The 23434-nt window shown below is 36.0% G+C and overlaps 1 protein-coding gene across 1 annotated transcript in view; it reads left to right on the plus strand.

Annotated features, from left to right (window-relative positions):
- LOC136871819 (endoplasmic reticulum-Golgi intermediate compartment protein 3) overlaps nt 1-23434 on the plus strand; it is a 138726-nt gene that overhangs the window by 29617 nt on the left and 85675 nt on the right. Inside the window, exon 7 of the mRNA XM_068227218.1 lies at nt 1345-1402. Within this exon, the coding sequence (XP_068083319.1) occupies nt 1345-1402 (58 nt within the window). The remainder of the gene's footprint in view (nt 1-1344; nt 1403-23434) is intronic.

A 23434-nucleotide genomic window follows, 5' to 3' on the forward strand; every position in this document is an offset into this window, starting at 1 on the left:
CCATTTACTATAGACCAACGGTAAAGCATTCTTAAATTCAAACCTTCATTATTGGAGAAGTCTTCCTTGTGAACAGTAGAGATTTTCTTCTGAGGATGTGGAGTTCTCTGCGAAATGTAAAGAATTTCACCTTGTTTTCGTGACATAGCAAAAGTCCAAAATAATGTCTAAAACTTGCACTTACTGATTCCTTTGTCTGTTTGAGCTGTTTGAGTCATCAGTCATGTAGGTTTGTTTGATGCAGCTTTCCATCCCACCCTATCCTCTGCTAACCTTTTCATTTCTACATAATTACTACATCCTACATCTACTCTAATTTGATTGTCATGTGCATACCTTGGTCTACCCCTACTGTTCTTACCCCCTATACTTCCCTCAAAAACCAAATGAACAAGTCCTGATTGTCTTAACATGTGTCATGTCATTCTTTCTCACCAATTCGATTCAGTCTCTCTTCATTCATGATTCAGTCTACCCATCTCTCCTTTCTGAGCTAGTTATCGTCCATGTTTCACTTCCATACAATGCCACACTCCAGATAAAAGTCTTCAAAAATTATCTGTGTTCGACGTGAGCAAATTTCTTTTTTAAGAAAGGCCTTCCTTGCTTGTGCTAGTCTGCATTTAATGTCCTCCTTACTTCTGCCACTGTTAGTTATTTTTCTACCCAAGTAGCAATATTCATCTACTTCCTTTAAGACTTCATTTCCTAATCTAATATTTCCTGTATCACCATCCCCTTGTTGGACTCTGGTATGTTTATTTGAAATTAGTGACTAAATTTACCCATAAACTGTATCCTAGCTATTGTTTCGGTGATTGTTTCTTGGATAATACTTCTTGTGCCTGATGTTGTGCCCTCAGATTTTCATCTTTTCCACTCTCTATCGAACAACCTTCAAAGAACTTCCTTTCCTGATGAAAATGTGCTCCGAACATGGCTTGACAACTTTTTAAACTCAAAACCACAGGATTTCTACAGGCGTGGAATAGAAAAACTACTCCAAAAATGACAGACTGTTGAAGATAATGAAGGAGAATATATTTTTGTTGATGACTAACTTTTTTCTCTTATGTTTGTGTTTAATTAACTTACAAAAAAATTGCTACAGACTTAAGGACCAACCCGATAGATTCCATACTATGTTAGAAAACACTCTGAGATTGAATTCTCTATATTTCCATGTCCAGTCCTGAATCTGTCATAAATTCATGTCCTGATTACTTGAAATATTGCATTACTTTGAGATCTTTATCTCACTTTCTTTACTTTCATTCATTTTGATCCTTTATTATGGTTATTTGATCAGTCAGCTAAAACTTGAACTTTTATGTTTGTTAACAGGTTGGAGGAAGTTTTCATATAGCACCTGGTAAAAGTTTCTCTATTAATCACGTGCATGGTAAGTAGAACTTCTTCATATTCACATGAAGTAGGCAGACTCTTTCCATTTTATCTTTTTTCAATCAATCAGTTGATCAATCCAGCAATCAATCAGTCAAGCAATCAATCATCAATAATCTGCATTTAGGGCTGTTGCCCAGGTGGCAGATTCCACACCATTTCACGACTTACAGCTCGGAGCGTACCGCCCTATTGTCGAGGACAGATATATGATCTGCACTCAGACTTTTGTTGTTATACACGTTCTCACTACTAATTTTTCATTACCTAATGAAGGTTTATAGAAGTAAATTATTTCATTAGCAATTTTCACTTGGCTTAATGCGAGTGAAGATACTAAATTAAGTAAAGGTTGGCAACTCAGTGTGAATTGTAAGTTTAACATGGGTGTTATAGGTCTGTAAGATAGCATTAATAAAATGCCTTACACACTTTTGGTTTCTTGAAAAACTTTTATTTGATGTTGAGGCCATTGACTTTAACACGTTGACTGCCAGAGTGGTACCCGCTGAGTGAGTTTCTCTTGAGCTTGTGGGGGTATAAAGTACTGCAGACCGCTGAGCAGTTTACTTCATTATGCTGGCGTACCACTATGGCCTTGCAGCAAATCCTGGTGTGCTTGGTTTCCAAATTATAATTTTTATTTTTTACTAGCTGAAACCCATCAAGACATGACGGTCACTGGTGTAAATATTTATTGAAGGGTGTACTTATATACAACATTCTTTATATTTTGTTTTTTTACAATTTTCTTTACTTTGTTCTGACGCAGATAGGTCTTATGGTGACGATGGGATACAAAATGGTTAGAAGTTGGAAGGAAGCAACTGTCTCCATAATTAAGGTACAACCCCAGCATTTACCTGGTGTGAAAATGGGAAACAATGAAAAACCATCTTCAGGGCTGCCAATAGTGGGGTTTGAACTCGCTATCTTTTGAATGTTAGCTCACAGTTGTGCGCCCACTAACCGCACAGCTAACTTGCTCAGTAAGGTATCTTCTTATCACGGCTACATGTAAAGGCAGGTGTACCCTAAGGGTCGACCGTAGCTGCCTTGCTATTTTCAGTATTTATCACTGGTCTAGTGAAACAACTAAACACTGTAAACATCACATTTATGCTGATGACGTATACATCCATGCAAAACTAGCAGATGTTTTGACAGCAATTGAACAAATAAAATAAACAGTAATCAAATGGTCTTGTCAGCATGGACTTCTACTTAACCCAGACAAATCCCAGACCAAAGCAATTGCCCACCCAAGACTCATTTCTAACAATTGACCGCATGTCCTTTGGTTATGTATGGCTTCAACTCCAAGTTTTGTCTTTCTGCCAGAGTGTAAAAAATCTGGGAATAACCATCGACCACTTCTTTTGGTTGAACCAGACATCTGCATGTAGATTAGCTTCCTCCACACTACATACGGTACATTAAACAATTTCAAATTTACTTTTCCATTCAGTCTAAAGAAGAAACAAATCAAAACTCTCATTCTTCCACTATTCGAATATTGTCACCGGGTTTACAAAGATGCAAAACCAGAATTCCAGGATAAACTACAACGGGCACACAATGCACGCAAGATACTATGTAGAGACGTGCCAACTCTCCCAATTTTTTATTGTTCTTCCCTATCTCCCAATTGCCAGGACTGATCCCTCTATTTTCAGAGCAGTTTCAGTAATTTTCGAATTACAGTAGAAGTCCGCTATAGCGAGTACGGCTTATAACGAGAACCTCGTTATACCAACAATATTTTGATGTCCCTTCAAAATTCGTATATTAAACTGTGTATTATCCTTCGGTTACAGCAAGAGCCCTATCACTGACACATCCGTTATTACGAGCGATTAAGCGCCCGCAACTTTTTCTGTTATCGATATTTATGCACCTCAGTGATTATGATGCATGCAGTTGATTATCTTTGTATCATTTCCTCGCTATGTCCACTAGCGAGTTCTCTCGTCGACATTCAAAGGTGATTATTATTTATAAGTTTCATTTTCCGTATTTATTGGATTCACTGTACAGACAAGAAATGTGTTCCACCTATCGATACTTATTTATTGTAAATGTAATCCATTACAATAAATTACAATAAATGTAATCCATTACAATAAATTACAATAAATAAGTATTGATAGGTGGAACACATTTCTTGTCTGTACATTCGAAGGCGATGTCGGAGTCTATTAGTAATACCCGTCGACTGCTGTTCCGTGAAGAAAATTTGAAATGGAAGAGAACATATTTTCGTAATAAATGGGTAAATTAACATGTCCTATAACAGTTCTTAACTCATTAAAAATAAAGGCTGACTAAACGATTGCTTAATTTTAATGCTAAATACTGCAATTAAGTAAAAATGGGTTACACCTCGAGATATGGCAGAGTGCATAATCGATTTCACAGGTTAGTTTATATTTTCTCGCCTCTGGTTAAATTATGGAAAGGTTATTATCATGTAAATTTATAGCAAGAAGGATTATCATCTCTCTAGTGGGGCTTGAAGTATGTTTTTTCATATGTATAGTATGGTTAAGTTAGGATAGGTTACGCTGTTTGAATAAGGAAACCAAAACGTTTGTCACAAAATGCGATTGATCATCTTTGGTACGGTGTAGTTTTCTCACTATGTGCATTTGCGAGGTCTCTCGTCGACATTCGAAGGCGATGTTGAAGTAGATTAGTAATACCCAACGACCGCTATTCTCTAAAGAAAATTCAAATGAAAGAGAATAACAAGTTTTCATAATAAATGCGTAAATAACATGGCCGATAGCAGTTGTTAACTCGTTAAAAATAACGGCTGAAGTAAACAATGTCTTAATTTTAATGTTATATACTGAAAAGTAAGAATGTGATACACCTCAAGATATGGCAGAGTACATCACTGATTTCAGAGAATAGTTCACATTTTCTCGCGTCTAGTTAAATTTCGGAAAGGTTATTCACATGTAAATTTTTAGCGAGGATAACTCATTTCTCTACATGCGTATCAGATATGTTTTCATGACACATATACGGTTAGGTTAGATGGCGCTATTTGAAGAAGAAAACTCTGGAGTGATACCGTATTTCTCCAAATCCAAGACAACGTTTTTTCCCCTCAGTTTCTCATGCAAAAAATCAAGGGTCGTCTTGAATTCGCAGCCTAACAGTAATGAATACCACTGGCAACTCTCGCAATAACCACGCTGCTTCTTTTCACCCCTGCATGCACGCACAAAATTCAAATTCGTAGAAAGGCCAAGGCTGCTCAATGGCAGAGTTATAAAGCATCTACTGTACCTGACTCGTAGTAAAATGAAGTTTTATAGACAGCAAGAATATTTTCGTAATGGATAGTCATAAAGATACATGGAACAGGTATTGCCGGCAAATTGTCAACAGGTTCTTGTCGATATTATGCCAATTTTAAGTTACCGGTAATGGTTATTAAACACTTGGGAATGTAGAATAATTGTGCAGCTGCAAGAAAATATGGCATAGGCCTAACTAAGTCAATATTTGGCGTCAGCGCGAAGACAAAGATACAAAAAAATGCATTCAGCGGTCTGCAATAAGGACGCTTTAAAGAAGTCGAAAATGTAATTGTGAGATATGTACACGAAAAACGCAATGGCGGAAGGGCCGTACCGTGGTGCAATAAACTCGTTCGTTGACCTTCAACGTCTGCCATTAGGCCTAGCTATCCGCTGAAGTTGGCCAAACCCGGAAAGCGAGACGTGCGTGTAGCGGTAGCCGGTTATATCTGACACCGAGTAAAAGCAAATACAGTAGAGACAATACGCGACACTCAGCGAGATATTGAGGGACAGCTATTAGAGCTCTCTCTAGCGGATTGACCTGAGAACTACTGATTCTGTCATAAGAGCACGTATATTTGTGTGTGAAGTTTTTGGTGTTATTTATGCGTTTTCAGTGAGTTGACATAATTAAATAGCAGCGTATGTCATTCCGTGATATCTCCTTTCAACATGAGGGGAAAGGTATGTGCTGTGTTTGACTGCAGTAAGTATGAAGTAGAAAAGAATACGCTGTCTTTCTTCTGTTCCCCTCGTGACAAGAAAATGTAAGTAACATTGTGTTTGCATATATATTCTTCCAGTGACAAAGAGATTTTTATAGTACTTCATAATCTTCTGACCTGCTTGACCCATATTTTAACTGGCTTATAATATAATACGCATAGTTTATTGTATAGTGCAGCAGTTAACCTTCAATACCGATGTGTTGTAGGTGTGATCTGTGAGTTTGATTTAATTCAGGAAAATACATATGCATATGAGTGTGGCTGGTTGTGTTCCAAGTTACGCCATTTGGAATGCCGTAATGCGTTGTCAAGCACTGAAGAAAATATGGGTGGTTTAAGAAATGTACATATTTTGTTGAAACAATATTATGATGCAAATTTTCTTTACCCTAATGTAATGGCATTATGGCAAGTATTGCTTATAGGGAAAGTTTGAATGTTTTTGAGGCTAAATTTATAGATTTTCTTTCTGTTAGTAGGCTTCAAGTTAAAAGGGAAATTATCCAGCTCTTAAATGTAAATTTATTGAATCATGTGTGTAAGGAATGTGCCGATATTTTTGTTGACAAGTGTCTTAATACGATGATACAATGCTTTTAAATGAGAAAAAAGAAAAATCTAGCCGTGAACGTTCAGGCAGGAATTCTAAAGCTAAAAGAAGTAATGCATAAATGAAAGATCAAGCCCTTTCACAGCAGTCCATTTCACATCTTGATTATGTGTCTAATTTCAGTCTTTAAATAATAACCTGTTAAATAATTCTACATTTATTTGTCCAGAATTGCTTTAGAAACTTTGACGTTAATATCTTAGTAACACTTTCTTTCTGGACGTAATTTATTTATCCATTTTCGTATATACATTTCCATTGATATTTTAATTTAGCGCGAATTTTCAGGTCAAGCCACTAGAAGCGCCACTTGCGAATTGTCTCCCGTTTTAACAAGGCTATATCTGGAAGTGTCACGAATTGTCTCTCATGTATTTGGTAAAAGTTCCGTAACAGTTTTTATAGACAGCAAGAATATTTTCCTGATGATTCGCCGTATTGTAGAGACGCATGGAATAGGTACTGCCGGCAAATTTTCAACGGGTTCTCTTCAGTATTATGATGCTAATTTTAAGTTAATGGTCATTAAACCCGCGGAAATAAATAATGATTCTGCAGCCGCAAAAAAAGCGGCATAACGAAAGCCAATGTTCGGCGTCTAAATATTGTATAAAAATGCGTACTGTACAACAAAGGCATTCATTTGATTTTACAACACACTTTTTGGGCCTGATTAAAAGTTTTTGAAGGAAAAAGTGGGGTTTGTCATGGATTCGGAGAAATACGAAACTGAAATTTTTTTCAGAATGAAATTAAAGATACACTTTAACGTTGTATAGGATTTCGAAAAATAATAAGTAAGTCGTAGTGTGGATATCATCTGCGGAAATGCAAGTTTTGAACAAACTGATTGCCGTTTCATACTGCTTTTAATGTGTATGGGGGTTTTTCTGACTTTTATACAAAAATCGGATATAACGACAATCCGCTAGAGCGAGTAAATTTTCTGCTGTTGTGAATTCTTGCTATAATGGACTCCTACTGTATTTTAAACTCCCACGCATTTCCTCATTCTGTTATGGCTGAATATGATTGGTCAATAGTAGTTCTAATAATCACAACCGGATAGCAGCACGGGGCATGGTGGCCAGCCATGTGCTCCTCTTTGGTCTATAATACTGTCAAATACTCAAATAGCTTAATAATTAGAAGTGGAAGTTGCAAGTGAGTAACCTAACCTCAGAAGTAGCACGTCATAGACGTCTACCCGGGGCAGGACCTGCTTAAGTGCTTGTGTTATGTCATGTAGTAGTGCTTCTTGGTTGTATGTCTTAATTTTGTTTTGAGCATAGTGTTAAAAAAGATATATGCAGTGTTTAAAAGTGCTTATAGGGAAGAGTTTCCGTGTTTCAGTGAATCCAGGAAGGGACCAACATTCACATTGCTATATGTAGGTGTGATTTATCAGTTGCGCATCGCAGAAAGTGCGATATACTCAAACGTGCAAACGAGTGTGTCCAGTGTGTAGAAAGGAACCAGAAACTGTACTTTTCATGTAAAAACCAAGATGTAAATCCTGTGACGAATGCCAAGGCTTTATTTACATCATTTATTGTAGAACATAATGTGCCCATTGCATTTTCTGACGTATTCCAAAATGGCGTCAGAGTGGTGGTATGGACCACATAAGCAAGAATTATATAAAGTGAACTATAATTTTAAAAGTTCACAGGAGGCCAAGGCTGTGAGTAGAGAACATAAAAATATCAAGTGGATTGTTTGAAAAAAAAAAAAAAGAAAATATTAATATATTATTACCCACTATCTAATCTGCTGAGATACTGGACAGACACAAAACATTTCAGCTGCGTCAGAAAAGAAAGATATTAGCCAAGTTAAACGAAATACTCAAATATTACTCGTTTTAAAGATAAAGATAACACTTTCCTTATCAAACGTAAAGAACCGACTAATAACATACAAAGAAACTTCAAAGCCTTATTAAAAAATACACACATTCTTTTAACTGAAATAGAATCCTCTAAACTTATAGTAATGAATCCTCAAATACCAACTGCTAAAGCTTATCCCAAAATACACAAAGAACATATACCAATGAGACCTATTATTAACTACAGAGCAAGCCCAACCTATAAACTCTTGCAATTTATTCAAAGATTCCTCTAAAAGCACTACGTATTCTCAGCTAATAAAACAGTACGGAATTCAATAGATTTTTGTAATAGAACGAAAGGATTAAAGATTGAACCATATCATAATCTCGCACCATTGGACATAATAAACATGTACCCGAACATTCCCACAAAACGAACAATACAAATCATTGAATCTAATCTAAAAAGTTACAGCACTCTAAGCACTTTAGAAATAGAAGAGTTCATTAAATTACTTAATTTTGCCATTAGTAACAACTACTTTAAATTTCATGATACTATTTATCAGCAACAAGGATTACCGATGGGATCTCCCGCTTCTGGAATACTCGCCGAAATTTACATTGACTATTTAGAGCACAAATCAATTAATAAAATAGACAATATCTTTTTTTGGTGTAGATTTGTTGATGACATTTTCATCATCATCGACAGTAGATCCACAAATGAAACTGATATATTAGATAAATTCAACACAATAGGCTCCCATATAAAATTTACCATGGAAACCGAAAACAATCGCAATCTGAACTACTTGGACATAACGATAACTAGACATGAAGACCACCTTTCTTACAGAATATACAGAAAACCCACACATACCTCAAATACAATTAAAATAGATTCCGTTCACCCCAACACACACAAAAGAGCAGCTTGGTACAGCATGATACACAGAGCATTCAATATACCGTTAACAAAAGAAGATTTAAACAAAGAATTACAACTAATTCACGACATAGCTAAAAACAATGGATACAAGAAAAAAATGATTAACAAAATCATTCACAAAATAAAATCCCAACCCAAAACCAAACTAACAAAAGCAGACGAATCCAAGAAAGAGTATGCACTATTCACCTTCAATAATGTACCACATATACCCCATAACTAACATTAAAAAAAAAAAAAAACCTAAGAATAGCATTTAGAACTACACACAACAGTACCAACATCATACACAACGTCAGGACAATCAACAGCAACAACAAATATAACTACTCAGGGGTATACCATATCAAATGCAATAACTGTGAGACAAGCTATGTTGGACGCACCGGTAGAAACTTCCTAACCCGATATAATGAACACATAAACACAGTAAAACACAATCATTTTTCCTCAATAGGACAGTATGTCGCAGACTATAAACACAGTTTCACAAACATCGATAACGACATGCAAATCCTGAACATAAACCCCAAAGGCCCCCTGCTCAACATAACAGAAGAATTGTACATCACTCTAGATCAGTATACCAATCCAAATTACAGCATAAATGAAATCACAGAAAAAACTAACATCATCTTCAATACAGTTGAAACCACACATTTCCTCACTTTTAACGAAAGTACTACACTGCCGATGTAAAAGTCCAAAGTTCCAGAGCTGAAATGACCAGGCCGCAGACAGCCATGAGCCGCGAATACTCCTCTGCCATTATTCCGTTAAGTGTAGACACTGCTCATTCCAATCAGTGTCTCAGAGTAGGGATCAAATAGCTGGAACACTATGATGAACCATTGTGTTACGTACTAGGAGTATCAGAAAATGAATGAACCAGGACAATGGTATGCAAAAGAAGAAAGTTATCTAACTCCCTCGCTATTTCCCGCCAATATTCAGGCAGGCTGGAGATGAGTTTCAGCATAAGTGACAAAGAACACCACACCAAACAATGGTTAATGTAAAATTATTGTTGATTAATTTTATGAGCTTTCGATATTGTAGGCCTTCACATTTAGTTTTCTTTCTATTCTGAATTACCAGTCTGATCATACCTAATTGGTACGGTAAAACTGAATAGAAATAAATGATCGAAAATTGTATTCTCTATAACTTTTGTAATGTAGTACTTTTCGATAGGACCAATAACATAGGTATTTAAAAATTAAATTTTAGGCACCTTCCTCTAAACTACCATTTTATCCAGGATGAATAAAATTATTTGTAGCCTAGACTAGTTACTTATTCCCCAACTCTGCATACCGATTTTCATTTTCTGTTTACCCATATTTTTGTGGCTCGGCATTGATATGGAATCAATCAATCAATACTGATCTGCATTTAGGGCAGTCGCCCAGGTGGCAGATTCCCTATCTATTGCTTTCCTAGCCTTTTCCTAAGTGATTTCAAAGAAATTGGAAATTTAATGAACGTCTCCCTTGGTAAGTTATTCCAATCCCTAACTCCCTTTCCTATAAATGAATATTTGCCCCAGTTTGTCCTCTTGAATTCCAACTTTATCTCCATATTGTGATCTTTCCTACTTTTATAAACGCCACTCAAACTTATTCGTCTACTAATGTCATTCCATGCAATCTCTCCGCTGACAGCTCGGAACATACCACTTAGTCGAGCAGCTCTTCTTCTTTCTCTCAATTCTTCCCAACCCAAACTTTGCAACATTTTTGTAACGCTAATCTTTTGTCGTAAATCACCCAGAACAAATCGAGCTGCTTTTCTTTGGATTTTTTCCAGTTCTTGAATCAGGTAATCCTGGTGAGGGTCCCATACATTGGAACCATACTCTAGTTGGGGTCTCACGAGAGACTTATATGCCCTTTCCTTTGCATCCTTACTACAACCCCTAAACACCCTCATAACCATGTGCAGAGATCTGAACCCTTTATTTACAATCCCATTTATGTGATTACCCCAATTAATATCTTTCCTTATATTAACACCTAGATACTTACAATGATCCCCAAAAGGAACTTTCACCCCATCAACGCAGTAATTAAAACTGAGAGGACTTTTCCTATTTGTGAAACTCACAACCTGACTTTTAACCCCGTTTATCAACATACTATTTATTGACTGCTGTCCATCTCACAACATTTTCGAGGTCACGTTGCAGTTGCTCACAGTCTTGTAACTTATTTATCACTCTATAGAGAATAACATCATCCGCAAAAAGCCTTACCTCCGATTCCACTCCTTTACCCATATCATTTATATATATAAGGAAACATAAAGGTCCGATAATACTGCCTTGCGGAATTCCCCTCTTAATTATTACAGGGTCAGATAAAGCTTCACCTACTCTAATTCTCTGAGATCTATTTTCTAGAAATATAGCAACCCATTCAGTCACTCTTTTGTCTAGTCCAATTGCACTCATTTTTGCCAGTAGTTTCCCATGATTCACCCTATCAAATGCTTTCGACAGGTCCATCGCAGTACAGTCCATTTGACCTCCAGAATCCAAGATATCTGCTATATCTTGCTGGAATCCTACAAGTTGAGCTTCAGTGGAATAACCTTTCCTAAAACCGAATTGCCTTCTATCGAACCAGTTATTAATTTCACAAACATGTCTAATATAATCAGAAAGAATGCCTTCCCAAAGCTTACATACAATGCATGTCAAACTTACTGGCCTGTAATTTTCAGCTTTATGTCTATCACCCTTTCCTTTATACACAGGGGCTACAATAGCAACTCCCCATTCATCTGGTATAGCTCCTCCGACCAAACAATAATCAAATAAGTACTTCAGATATGGTACTATCTCCCAACCCATTGTCTTTAGTATATCCCCAGAAATCTGATCAATTCCAGCCGCTTTTCTAGTTTTCAACTTTTGTATCTTATTGTAAATGTCATTGTTATCATATGTAAATTTTATTACTTCTTTGGCCTTAGTCTCCTCCTCTATCTCGGCATTATCCTTGTAACCAACAATCTTTACATGCTGCTGACTGAATACTTCTGCCTTTTGAAGATCCTCACATACACACTCCCCTTGTTCATTAATTATTCCTGGAATGTCCTTCTTGGAACCTGTTTCTGCCTTAAAATACCTATACATACCCTTCCATTTTTCACTAAAATTTGTATGACTGCCAATTATGCTTGCCATCATGTTATCCTTAGCTGCCTTCTTTGCTAGATTCAATTTTCTACTAAGTTCCTTCAGTTTCTCCTTACTTCCACAGCCATTTCTAACTCTATTTCTTTCCAGTCTGCACCTCCTTCTTAGACTCTTTATTTCTCTATTATAATAAGGTGGGTCTTTACCATTCCTTACCACCCTTAAAGGTACAAACCTGTTTTCGCATTCCTCAACAATTTCTTTAAACCCATCCCAGAGTCTGTTTACATTTTTATTTACCGTTTTCCACCGATCATAGTTGCTTTTTAGAAACTGCCTCATGCCTGCTTTATAGCCATATGGTACTGCCTAATAGTCCTACTTTCAAGACCTTCCTTTCTATCACATTTATTTTTAACTACCACAAAAACAGCTTCATGATCACTAATACCATCTATTACTTCAGTTTCCCTATAGAGCTCATCTGGTTTTATCAGCACCACATCCAGAATGTTTTTCCCTCTGGTTGGTTCCATCACTTTCTGAATCAGCTGTCCTTCCCATATTAACTTATTTGCCATTTGTTGGTCATGCTTCCTGTCGTTCGCATTTCCTTCCCAATTGACATCTGGCAAATTCAGATCTCCCGCTACAATCACATTTCTTTCCATATCATTTCCCACATAGCTAGCTGACTATCCTATCAAATAATTCCGAATCCGCATCAGTGCTACCATTTCCCGATCTGTACACTCCAAATATATCAAGTTGCCTATTATCTTTAGAAATGAGCCTTACACCTAGAATTTCATGTGTCTCATCTTTAACTTTTTCGTAGCTTACAAATTCTTCTTTCACCAGAATGAACACTCCCCCTCCCACCCTTCCTATCCTATCTCTACGATACACACTCCAGTGCCGTGAGAAAATTTCTGCATCCCTTATATCATTTCTCAGCCATGATTCAACTCCTATTACAATATCTGGTAAATATATATCTATTAAATTACTTAATTCTATTCCTTTCTTTACAATACTACAGTTCAACACTAACGATTTTATGTCATCCCTACTTGATTTCCAGTTTCTTGTTCCCTTATCACCACTCCCTAGGTCATTCCGTTTCCCTGAATGTACCTCCCTATTACCCTTCCAAACAAATTTCCTAACTTATACGTACCACTGTGGTTTAAATGAAGGCCATCTGAGCGCAGATCCCTTTCTCCTACCCAACCATTAGGATCTAGAAATTTCACTCCCAGTTTCCCATATACCCCCTCCATAGTCTCATTTAAATCCCCAATCACCCTCCAGTCAGTATCCCTTCTACACAGCATTCCACTAATAACAGTCTCCGCTTTCTTAAACTTCACCCGTGCTGCATTTACCAGATCCCACACATCTCCAACTATGTTGGTACTTATATCAGCTTGCCTTACGTTGTTGGTACCAACGTGAAACACTACCACCTTCTCCGTCTCCTCCTCCCTCTCTTCTACTTTCCTCAACATCTGCCTCAACCTAATACCTGGATAACACTCTACCCTGGTACCCTTTCCTCCACACACTTTCCCCACGTGTCTAACAATGGAATCCCCCATGACCAGAGCCTCAACCCTACCCACCTCATTTGATCCCCTCCCCTCCTGGTCAGCCCTATCTTTCCTGATAGCTGCAGAAGCTACTTCCTCCTCCCTTTTCTCCTTCACATGAGCCTGTTCCACCTGTCTTTTCCTATCCTCTACTCTACATTTCCCTTTCCTACCTTTTCCCTTCCTCCTACTTCCACACATCTCACCAACAGTCCCCTGTCCCTCACCTTCCCTCTGTTCTACCTGGAGTGACTTGTACCGATTTCGCACAGACACCTGTCCTGAATTCTGATCCTGAATGGAGCCCTTAGCCTGCAGTCTCCTTCCCCTTAGAACATTAGACCACCTGTCTTCTACAATTCCCCCCTTTCCTTCCCCTCCCTCTTGTACACCTACTGTAACCTGTACATTGTTTGAGGGAGTCCTATCTTCCTTCCTGTCTTCTGTGAGAATCCTAATTATCTCTCTCAAACTTTCCAACTCCTCCCTCATACCCCTCAATGCCTCGCCACACCCACAGTTCGTACACTTGCGCTCCTTAGCCAATCTTTATGGGGGAAAAAAAAAAGAAGAAAATAAAATAACTTATTTGCAACAAAAAAAAATGAACGGAGGGATGTATTGTCTGGGATAGTACTCAAAGATCACACGACTGTAAGGTAATTTATATACGGCTACACTACAGTACTACTTAGTCGTACTCTATTATTTATCCTACAACCCCTAACAGGATAAAAGCTGCTGTTAATTACTGAATACACAAGAACTACACAATTCCAAACTGCAATTAAGCCTATCCTAATTACAACAACAGTATTTTAGTACGAGTTTCTATGGATACCTCTACTACACCAGTACTACACAAATATTTTACAATAATAAAATAAGCACACTAAATTCTAATAGGATATTACTCGTATACTACTGCACAGTACAGTACACACCAGTAATTTTTTAACTACTTTCAGTCGTATCCTAATTACGATACCGGTAGCGTATGTCACTACTAAGCACAAACAGAAATGAAATTTGCAAGAACTACTGTACTCAAAGATCAACGAAGCTAAATGCTTAGACAAATTATTATTAGTATTATGGTCTAATAGATACACACGAAAGATAACGCGAATATAGCAGGCAAGATACGGCACTATCTAAATGTACTGTATCTATACTACAATGTATCTACACTACACTATACTGCATTTGGTTAAATGCTTAAGTATCGAAAGGATTGCCGTACACGAAGAAAAACACGAATATAACTGGCAAGATACTATCTAATATATTATACCTTATCTTCACTACAATTCTACTGAAATGTGGTTATGTGATTATTACAGTTGGTGGATTACTATTATTTTCCCTACTCCACGGGACGGAGAATAAAAGTGTCCTTAATTAGGCCTACTGAAAAATACGAGGTTGTCTACAATAATTTCTCAAATATTTCTATCAAAACTACTCCTACTACTCCAGGGACTTGAACTGCAATTACTGGGATGACAATAATACAAATTCATGAATATCTCTGTTATCATAGCCGGTATGGTAAAAACTTATGACACAAATGATTGGAAATTCAATTCTATATAACTTTGGTTATGTAGTACTTATCGATAGGACCACTAATAACATAAATATTTAAGATTTATATTTTAGGCCTTCCCCTAAACTACCATTTCACTCAGCGTAAATAAAATGATTTATAGCCTAGATTGTAGTGGCTCATTCCCCGACTTTACATACCAATTTTCATGAAATTCTCTTCAGCCATTTTCTCGTGATGTGTGTACGTACGTACGGACAGGGATGACGGAAAATTAAAAAGTGATTTCCTTGTTGCTGTGGGCACATCCGATACAGAAATACCATTCTTTTTAAATTCTGAGCAGTGTATAGACAATACTTGTATTTTAAATACAGTAGAAGTCCAGTATAACAAGATTTCATAACAGCGAAAAATGTACTCGCCATAGCGGATTGTCGTTATATCCTATTTTTGTATAAAAATGGGGAAAACCCCCATACACATTACAGTTGATATGAAACAACAATCACTTGGTTCAAAACTTGCATTTCTGCAGATGATTTCCACACTACGGTTTACTTGTTTGTTATTTTTCGAAATCCGATACTACGTGAAAGTGTATGTTTAATTTCATTCTGAAAAAAATATAATACCGTATTTCTCCGAATCCAAGACAACCTGCACTTTTTCCTTCAAAAAATTTAAATCAGGCTTAAAATGTGCTTTATAAAATCATATGAATTCCTTTGTTATACAGTAAGCATTTTTACACTAGTTTTAGACGCTGAACATTAGCTTTCGTTATGCCGTATTTTTTTTGGGTTGCACAATTATTCTTTATTTCCGCAGGTTTAATGACCGTTAACTTAAAATTGGCATCATAATACCAAAGAGAACACGTTGAAAATTTGTTGGCAATATCTAGTCCATGCGTCTCTACAATACGACGATCCATCAAGAAAATATTCCTGCTGTCTGTAAAACTGTTACTTTTACTCAACATCAGATATAACTGGCTACCGCTACACGTTCGTCTCGCTTGCTGGGTTCGGCCAACTTCAACGGCTAGCGATGTATAGGTCTAATCGCAGGCGTTGAAGGTCAATGAACGAGTTTATTGTGTCGTTGTATGCCCATTCTGCCCTTGTGTTTTTCGTACACATACCTCACTATTTCATCTTTGACTTCTTCATTCAAAGCGTCCTCCTTGTTGCGGACTACTAAGTGCATTTTTTGTACACTACACATTTATTAGCTATCTTTGTCTTCACGCAAACGCTTTAGACCTATGCTGTATTTTCTTGCGGCTGCACAATTATTCTACATTTCCATGTGTTTAATAGCTATTAACTTAAAATTGGCATCATAACATCGACGAGAACCCATTGAAAATTTGTGCGATGTGCTGTTCCACGTATCTTCACGATACGACTATCCATTATTAATAATCTTGACCATGATGGTCGGGATTGGATCCGTATTGACTTAGTAACAATAAATATGTTGGAAGATAGTCCGCCTAGTCAATACTATTCATTTATTTACCTTTCACCTTAACATCTAGTACATGTTTCGAGAATATAATGCATTCTCTTCCTCAGCTAGTAGATTAAAATTCATTATACAATAAGACCTGACTAAAATACGGGGGCCCCCATTAAAATTCAAAACAATGAGTATGACAATGTGACATTTAAAAATTTTGGATAGTACAAACATAGAATTAAAATCCCATTTTGTCAAGTACAAATTAAAAACACAATATAGTCTAATTAATGTCTAATTAAATACAACGTCTTGTGATGATATGAATTCACAGTGTCCTTGAAGTTGCCTTGCGTAGTTCAAAAATGTTGAGTTAAGGATGAATAAAATTGCATTAGAACTTGAAGTCCTGCCGATATCCACCATTAATGGGTGTTAAAATGATGTCTATTTAAATTAAAATATTGGACACAGCGTCGTATAATGATGTGAAATTACAGTGTCCTAGTAATTATAATACTATCTTGCGTAGTTCAATTGGATTTGTACAAGAATAAATGAAGTTGCGTTAAAACTTGGAGTCCTGCCATTATCTTCGGTTGATAGATGTATTATGCAGCCAGGTTGAAAATAGGTTAAAATGGTCTATAAAAAGGAAATGGATTGAAAATTAACAAAAGGCTCCGACATGAACAAATGAGAATACAACGGGGTAAAAATATTAAACCTTACCAGTGTGATGATGTAAATATTACGTGTGGCATGCATGTGTTAGATAGATGTTGAGGCACCTGATGTTGTTTGGCAACTGGTTACAGAATTACATTGGGTTGCGTGTTGGATGGAAGGAGGGGTGGAAGGAACCGCCCCTGATACTACAGTCATACTTCCCCCCTTACACGCTTGACATCATTTGGCCTCTTACTAGGGTATTGGGTTACCAATTTAAACAACTGATTGTCTTCTGCAATGTGTTCATTTAGGTTGTTCTCATTATCAAATTTTTGCAATTTGTATATTTCTAATTTCTCTAGGGCATTCATTTGTTTGCCTTTGCTTAATGAATGTAATAAAGTCATATCACGTTCAATATTTGTGAAATGATGGTTGCTTTCATACATGTGTTCACACATTGCAGAGTATCTAGAATGTTTTCGTGCATTGACATGCTCTTTATACCGTACCACCACACTTCTACCTGACTGTCCGACATATTTTTTTCCGCAATCTTGGCACGACAGTTTGTATACTCCTGATTTACTGAACCTACTGTTGGTGTTTATGCTATTCGAATTGAACAATAAATTATTATTATTATTATTATTGTCTGTCCTAAAGGATACATGGATATTGTGTTTTCTAAATAGTTTAGCCAAACTATATGATTGTTTATTAATGTAAGTGAATGTAGCGAATTTCTTTTTTTCTTCCTTATTTACAAGTAGGGTGTTAGGTCTATTCACGACCTTACTCTTTATCCTATTGACATAGCTTTTGGGGTAACCGTTTCTTTTTGGCAATATCTTGTATAATGTTTATCTCTTTATTAAAATCATTTCTGTTTAATGGTATTCTTACTGCTCTATTGATGAAGCTGTAAAATGCCGCTTTCTTATGTTCTCCTGGGTGGTTCGAGTCTTTCCTAATAACAACATCTGTGTGTGTAGGTTTTCTAAATACTTGGTAAATCAGGTTTTTATTGTCTCTAGTTAATGTTACGTCTAAGTAGTTTAGACTTTTATTATCTTCCGACTCGATTGTAAACATTATATGTTTATCAAGGTTGTTTAATTGGTCTAACAGTTCGTTTGGCTTGAGTTCTTGTTCGTTAATGATAGCGAACGCGTCATCAACAAACCTTAACCATAAGTCTAATCCTTTTATTTTACCGATTATTTTATTAGATTCCATATGGTCCATAAATATATCTGCAAGGATACCAGACGCTGGTGATCCCATGGCCAACCCATTAACTTGTTTGTACACGTTGTTGTTGAAAGTAAAAAAGTTGTTTTCTAATATAAACTTCAATAAGTTGATGAATTCATCAATTTCTACTTTACTCAACGAACTATGTGTGTTTAAGTTGTTCTTAACAATGTTGATAGTCTCCGTGATCGGAATATTCGAGTACATATCTTTCACATCAAAGCTATGGATAGTATTATATTGCGATAAAATTAAATTTTTTTGTCCTATCACAAAAATCTATGGTATTGCGGAGACTTGTATCTACATTAAATCTGTAATGTTTCTTTAAAAACGTGTGTACAAATTTGGCCGTTTTATATGTAGGACTGTTTCTGAAGTTAACAATCGGTCTAATAGGTATGCCTTCTTTGTGTACCTTAGGCATAGCCCTCAATTTCGGCAATCCTGGGTTCATATTTACCAAGCGTTTTGTTTCATTCGAATTTATCAAAAAATTAGTGTTAGCTAAAATTTGTTTGAAAGTCTTTTGCATGTTGTTAGTAGGGTCCTTCTTTATCTGACAAAAGTTGTCACCCTTCAGGAAATCATTCGTTTTACTAATGTAATCATCTTTATTCATTAAAACTATAGTGTTACCCTTGTCAGCTTTCGTGACAATTATGTTATTATCTTTAATCTTCTTATTAATCTTTCGGAGATTGTTATTAGTGTGGGTATCTGCGATAGTGTTATGTTCCATTATTTTACAAATTTTATTTAAGCCTCGAACCTCATGTTCTCTTGTTCGTCTATGGGTACTTCTGCAATTGCTACTTCAGATTCCGCTATCAGTTTCACTAGTTCTCTATTTTGGACAGTCTTACTCGTGTGTGGCCAGTTATGTTTGGGACCTTTATTTAAGATTTCGACTTCGTCATCGTTGAAATCAACGTCGGTCAGGTTTTTGAGTGGCGGATAAAATGTGTGTGTTGTCGTGTATGTGTTGTTATTTCGTATTTCATCTTTGGTGATGCATTTGTCTTCAATGAGCCTCTGGTATTTTCTATCTAAAATATCTTGTTTTTTCTTTAATATTGTAAATAATGAGAGGTCAATGTTAAATTGCGCCTCCTCCCATTCCAGAGTCGAAATTTGACTAGTGATGACTAGGTGTAATTCATAAAGCGTGTTGTTCAGCTTCGTTTTTTTAACGTGTAAGAACCTGATTTCATTTTTAATCCACAAGTGATTTACTTTCCGCTGTGTTCTCATTTCATGACGCAGCAATCTACCTCTCTTTTGTACGGGATTCAAATGTTTAGGTATAACGTCACTTTTAATACATTTCTTAAGAAAGTTCAGGTCTTTTGAAATACTAAGAATTTTAACCTTGGTGTTCTTAAATTTGTTTATCATTTTTCTAGCCTGGCTGGCATAATCATTATTAATAATCTTGACCATGATGGTCGGGATTGGATCCGTATTGACTTAGTAACAATAAATATGTTGGAAGATAGTCCGCCTAGTCAATACTATTCATTTATTTACCTTTCACCTTAACATCTAGTACATGTTTCGAGAATATAATGCATTCTCTTCCTCAGCTAGTAGATTAAAATTCATTATACAATAAGACCTGACTAAAATACGGGGGCCCCCATTAAAATTCAAAACAATGAGTATGACAATGTGACATTTAAAAATTTTGGATAGTACAAACATAGAATTAAAATCCCATTTTGTCAAGTACAAATTAAAAACACAATATAGTCTAATTAATGTCTAATTAAATACAACGTCTTGTGATGATATGAATTCACAGTGTCCTTGAAGTTGCCTTGCGTAGTTCAAAAATGTTGAGTTAAGGATGAATAAAATTGCATTAGAACTTGAAGTCCTGCCGATATCCACCGTTAATGGGTGTTAAAATGATGTCTATTTAAATTAAAATATTGGACACAGCGTCGTATAATGATGTGAAATTACAGTGTCCTAGTAATTATAATACTATCTTGCGTAGTTCAATTGGATTTGTACAAGAATAAATGAAGTTGCGTTAAAACTTGGAGTCCTGCCATTATCTTCGGTTGATAGATGTATTATGCAGCCAGGTTGAAAATAGGTTAAAATGGTCTATAAAAAGGAAATGGATTGAAAATTAACAAAAGGCTCCGACATGAACAAATGAGAATACAACGGGGTAAAAATATTAAACCTTACCAGTGTGATGATGTAAATATTACGTGTGGCATGCATGTGTTAGATAGATGTTGAGGCACCTGATGTTGTTTGGCAACTGGTTACAGAATTACATTGGGTTGCGTGTTGGATGGAAGGAGGGGTGGAAGGAACCGCCCCTGATACTACAGTCATACTTCCCCCCTTACACGCTTGACATCATTTGGCCTCTTACTAGGGTATTGGGTTACCAATTTAAACAACTGATTGTCTTCTGCAATGTGTTCATTTAGGTTGTTCTCATTATCAAATTTTTGCAATTTGTATATTTCTAATTTCTCTAGGGCATTCATTTGTTTGCCTTTGCTTAATGAATGTAATAAAGTCATATCACGTTCAATATTTGTGAAATGATGGTTGCTTTCATACATGTGTTCACACATTGCAGAGTATCTAGAATGTTTTCGTGCATTGACATGCTCTTTATACCGTACCACCACACTTCTACCTGACTGTCCGACATATTTTTTTCCGCAATCTTGGCACGACAGTTTGTATACTCCTGATTTACTGAACCTACTGTTGGTGTTTATGCTATTCGAATTGAACAATAAATTATTATTATTATTATTATTGTCTGTCCTAAAGGATACATGGATATTGTGTTTTCTAAATAGTTTAGCCAAACTATATGATTGTTTATTAATGTAAGTGAATGTAGCGAATTTCTTTTTTTCTTCCTTATTTACAAGTAGGGTGTTAGGTCTATTCACGACCTTACTCTTTATCCTATTGACATAGCTTTTGGGGTAACCGTTTCTTTTTGGCAATATCTTGTATAATGTTTATCTCTTTATTAAAATCATTTCTGTTTAATGGTATTCTTACTGCTCTATTGATGAAGCTGTAAAATGCCGCTTTCTTATGTTCTCCTGGGTGGTTCGAGTCTTTCCTAATAACAACATCTGTGTGTGTAGGTTTTCTAAATACTTGGTAAATCAGGTTTTTATTGTCTCTAGTTAATGTTACGTCTAAGTAGTTTAGACTTTTATTATCTTCCGACTCGATTGTAAACATTATATGTTTATCAAGGTTGTTTAATTGGTCTAACAGTTCGTTTGGCTTGAGTTCTTGTTCGTTAATGATAGCGAACGCGTCATCAACAAACCTTAACCATAAGTCTAATCCTTTTATTTTACCGATTATTTTATTAGATTCCATATGGTCCATAAATATATCTGCAAGGATACCAGACGCTGGTGATCCCATGGCCAACCCATTAACTTGTTTGTACACGTTGTTGTTGAAAGTAAAAAAGTTGTTTTCTAATATAAACTTCAATAAGTTGATGAATTCATCAATTTCTACTTTACTCAACGAACTATGTGTGTTTAAGTTGTTCTTAACAATGTTGATAGTCTCCGTGATCGGAATATTCGAGTACATATCTTTCACATCAAAGCTATGGATAGTATTATATTGCGATAAAATTAAATTTTTTCGTCCTATCACAAAAATCTATGGTATTGCGGAGACTTGTATCTACATTAAATCTGTAATGTTTCTTTAAAAACGTGTGTACAAATTTGGCCGTTTTATATGTAGGACTGTTTCTGAAGTTAACAATCGGTCTAATAGGTATGCCTTCTTTGTGTACCTTAGGCATAGCCCTCAATTTCGGCAATCCTGGGTTCATATTTACCAAGCGTTTTGTTTCATTCGAATTTATCAAAAAATTAGTGTTAGCTAAAATTTGTTTGAAAGTCTTTTGCATGTTGTTAGTAGGGTCCTTCTTTATCTGACGAAAGTTGTCACCCTTCAGGAAATCATTCGTTTTACTAATGTAATCATCTTTATTCATTAAAACTATAGTGTTACCCTTGTCAGCTTTCGTGACAATTATGTTATTATCTTTAATCCTCTGACCTGACCAACGTTGATTACAACGATGACGAAGTCGAAATCTTAAATAAAGGTCCCAAACATAACTGGCCACACACGAGTAAGACTGTCCAAAATAGAGAACTAGTGAAACTGATAGCGAAATCTGAAGTAGCAATTGCAGAAGTACCCATAGACGAACAAGAGAACATGAGGTTCGAGGCTAAAAATAAAATTTGTAAAATAATGGAACATAACACTATCGCAGATACCCACACTAATAACAATCTCCGAAAGATTAATAAGAAGATTAAAGATAATAACATAATTGTCACGAAAGCTGACAAGGGTAACACTATAGTTTTAATGAATAAAGATGATTACATTAGTAAAACGAATGATTTCCTGAAGGGTGACAACTTTCGTCAGATAAAGAAGGACCCTACTAACAACATGCAAAAGACTTTCAAACAAATTTTAGCTAACACTAATTTTTTGATAAATTCGAATGAAACAAAACGCTTGGTAAATATGAACCCAGGATTGCCGAAATTGAGGGCTATGCCTAAGGTACACAAAGAAGGCATACCTATTAGACCAATTGTTAACTTCAGAAACAGTCCTACATATAAAACGGCCAAATTTGTACACACGTTTTTAAAGAAACATTACAGATTTAATGTAGATACAAGTCTCCGCAATACCATAGATTTTTGTGATAGGACGAAAAAATTTAATTTTATCGCAATATAATACTATCCATAGCTTTGATGTGAAAGATATGTACTCGAATATTCCGATCACGGAGACTATCAACATTGTTAAGAACAACTTAAACACACATAGTTCGTTGAGTAAAGTAGAAATTG

The sequence above is a fragment of the Anabrus simplex genome, chromosome 4, assembly GCF_040414725.1.
Source record: "Anabrus simplex isolate iqAnaSimp1 chromosome 4, ASM4041472v1, whole genome shotgun sequence".
Lineage (NCBI taxonomy): Eukaryota > Metazoa > Arthropoda > Insecta > Orthoptera > Tettigoniidae > Anabrus > Anabrus simplex.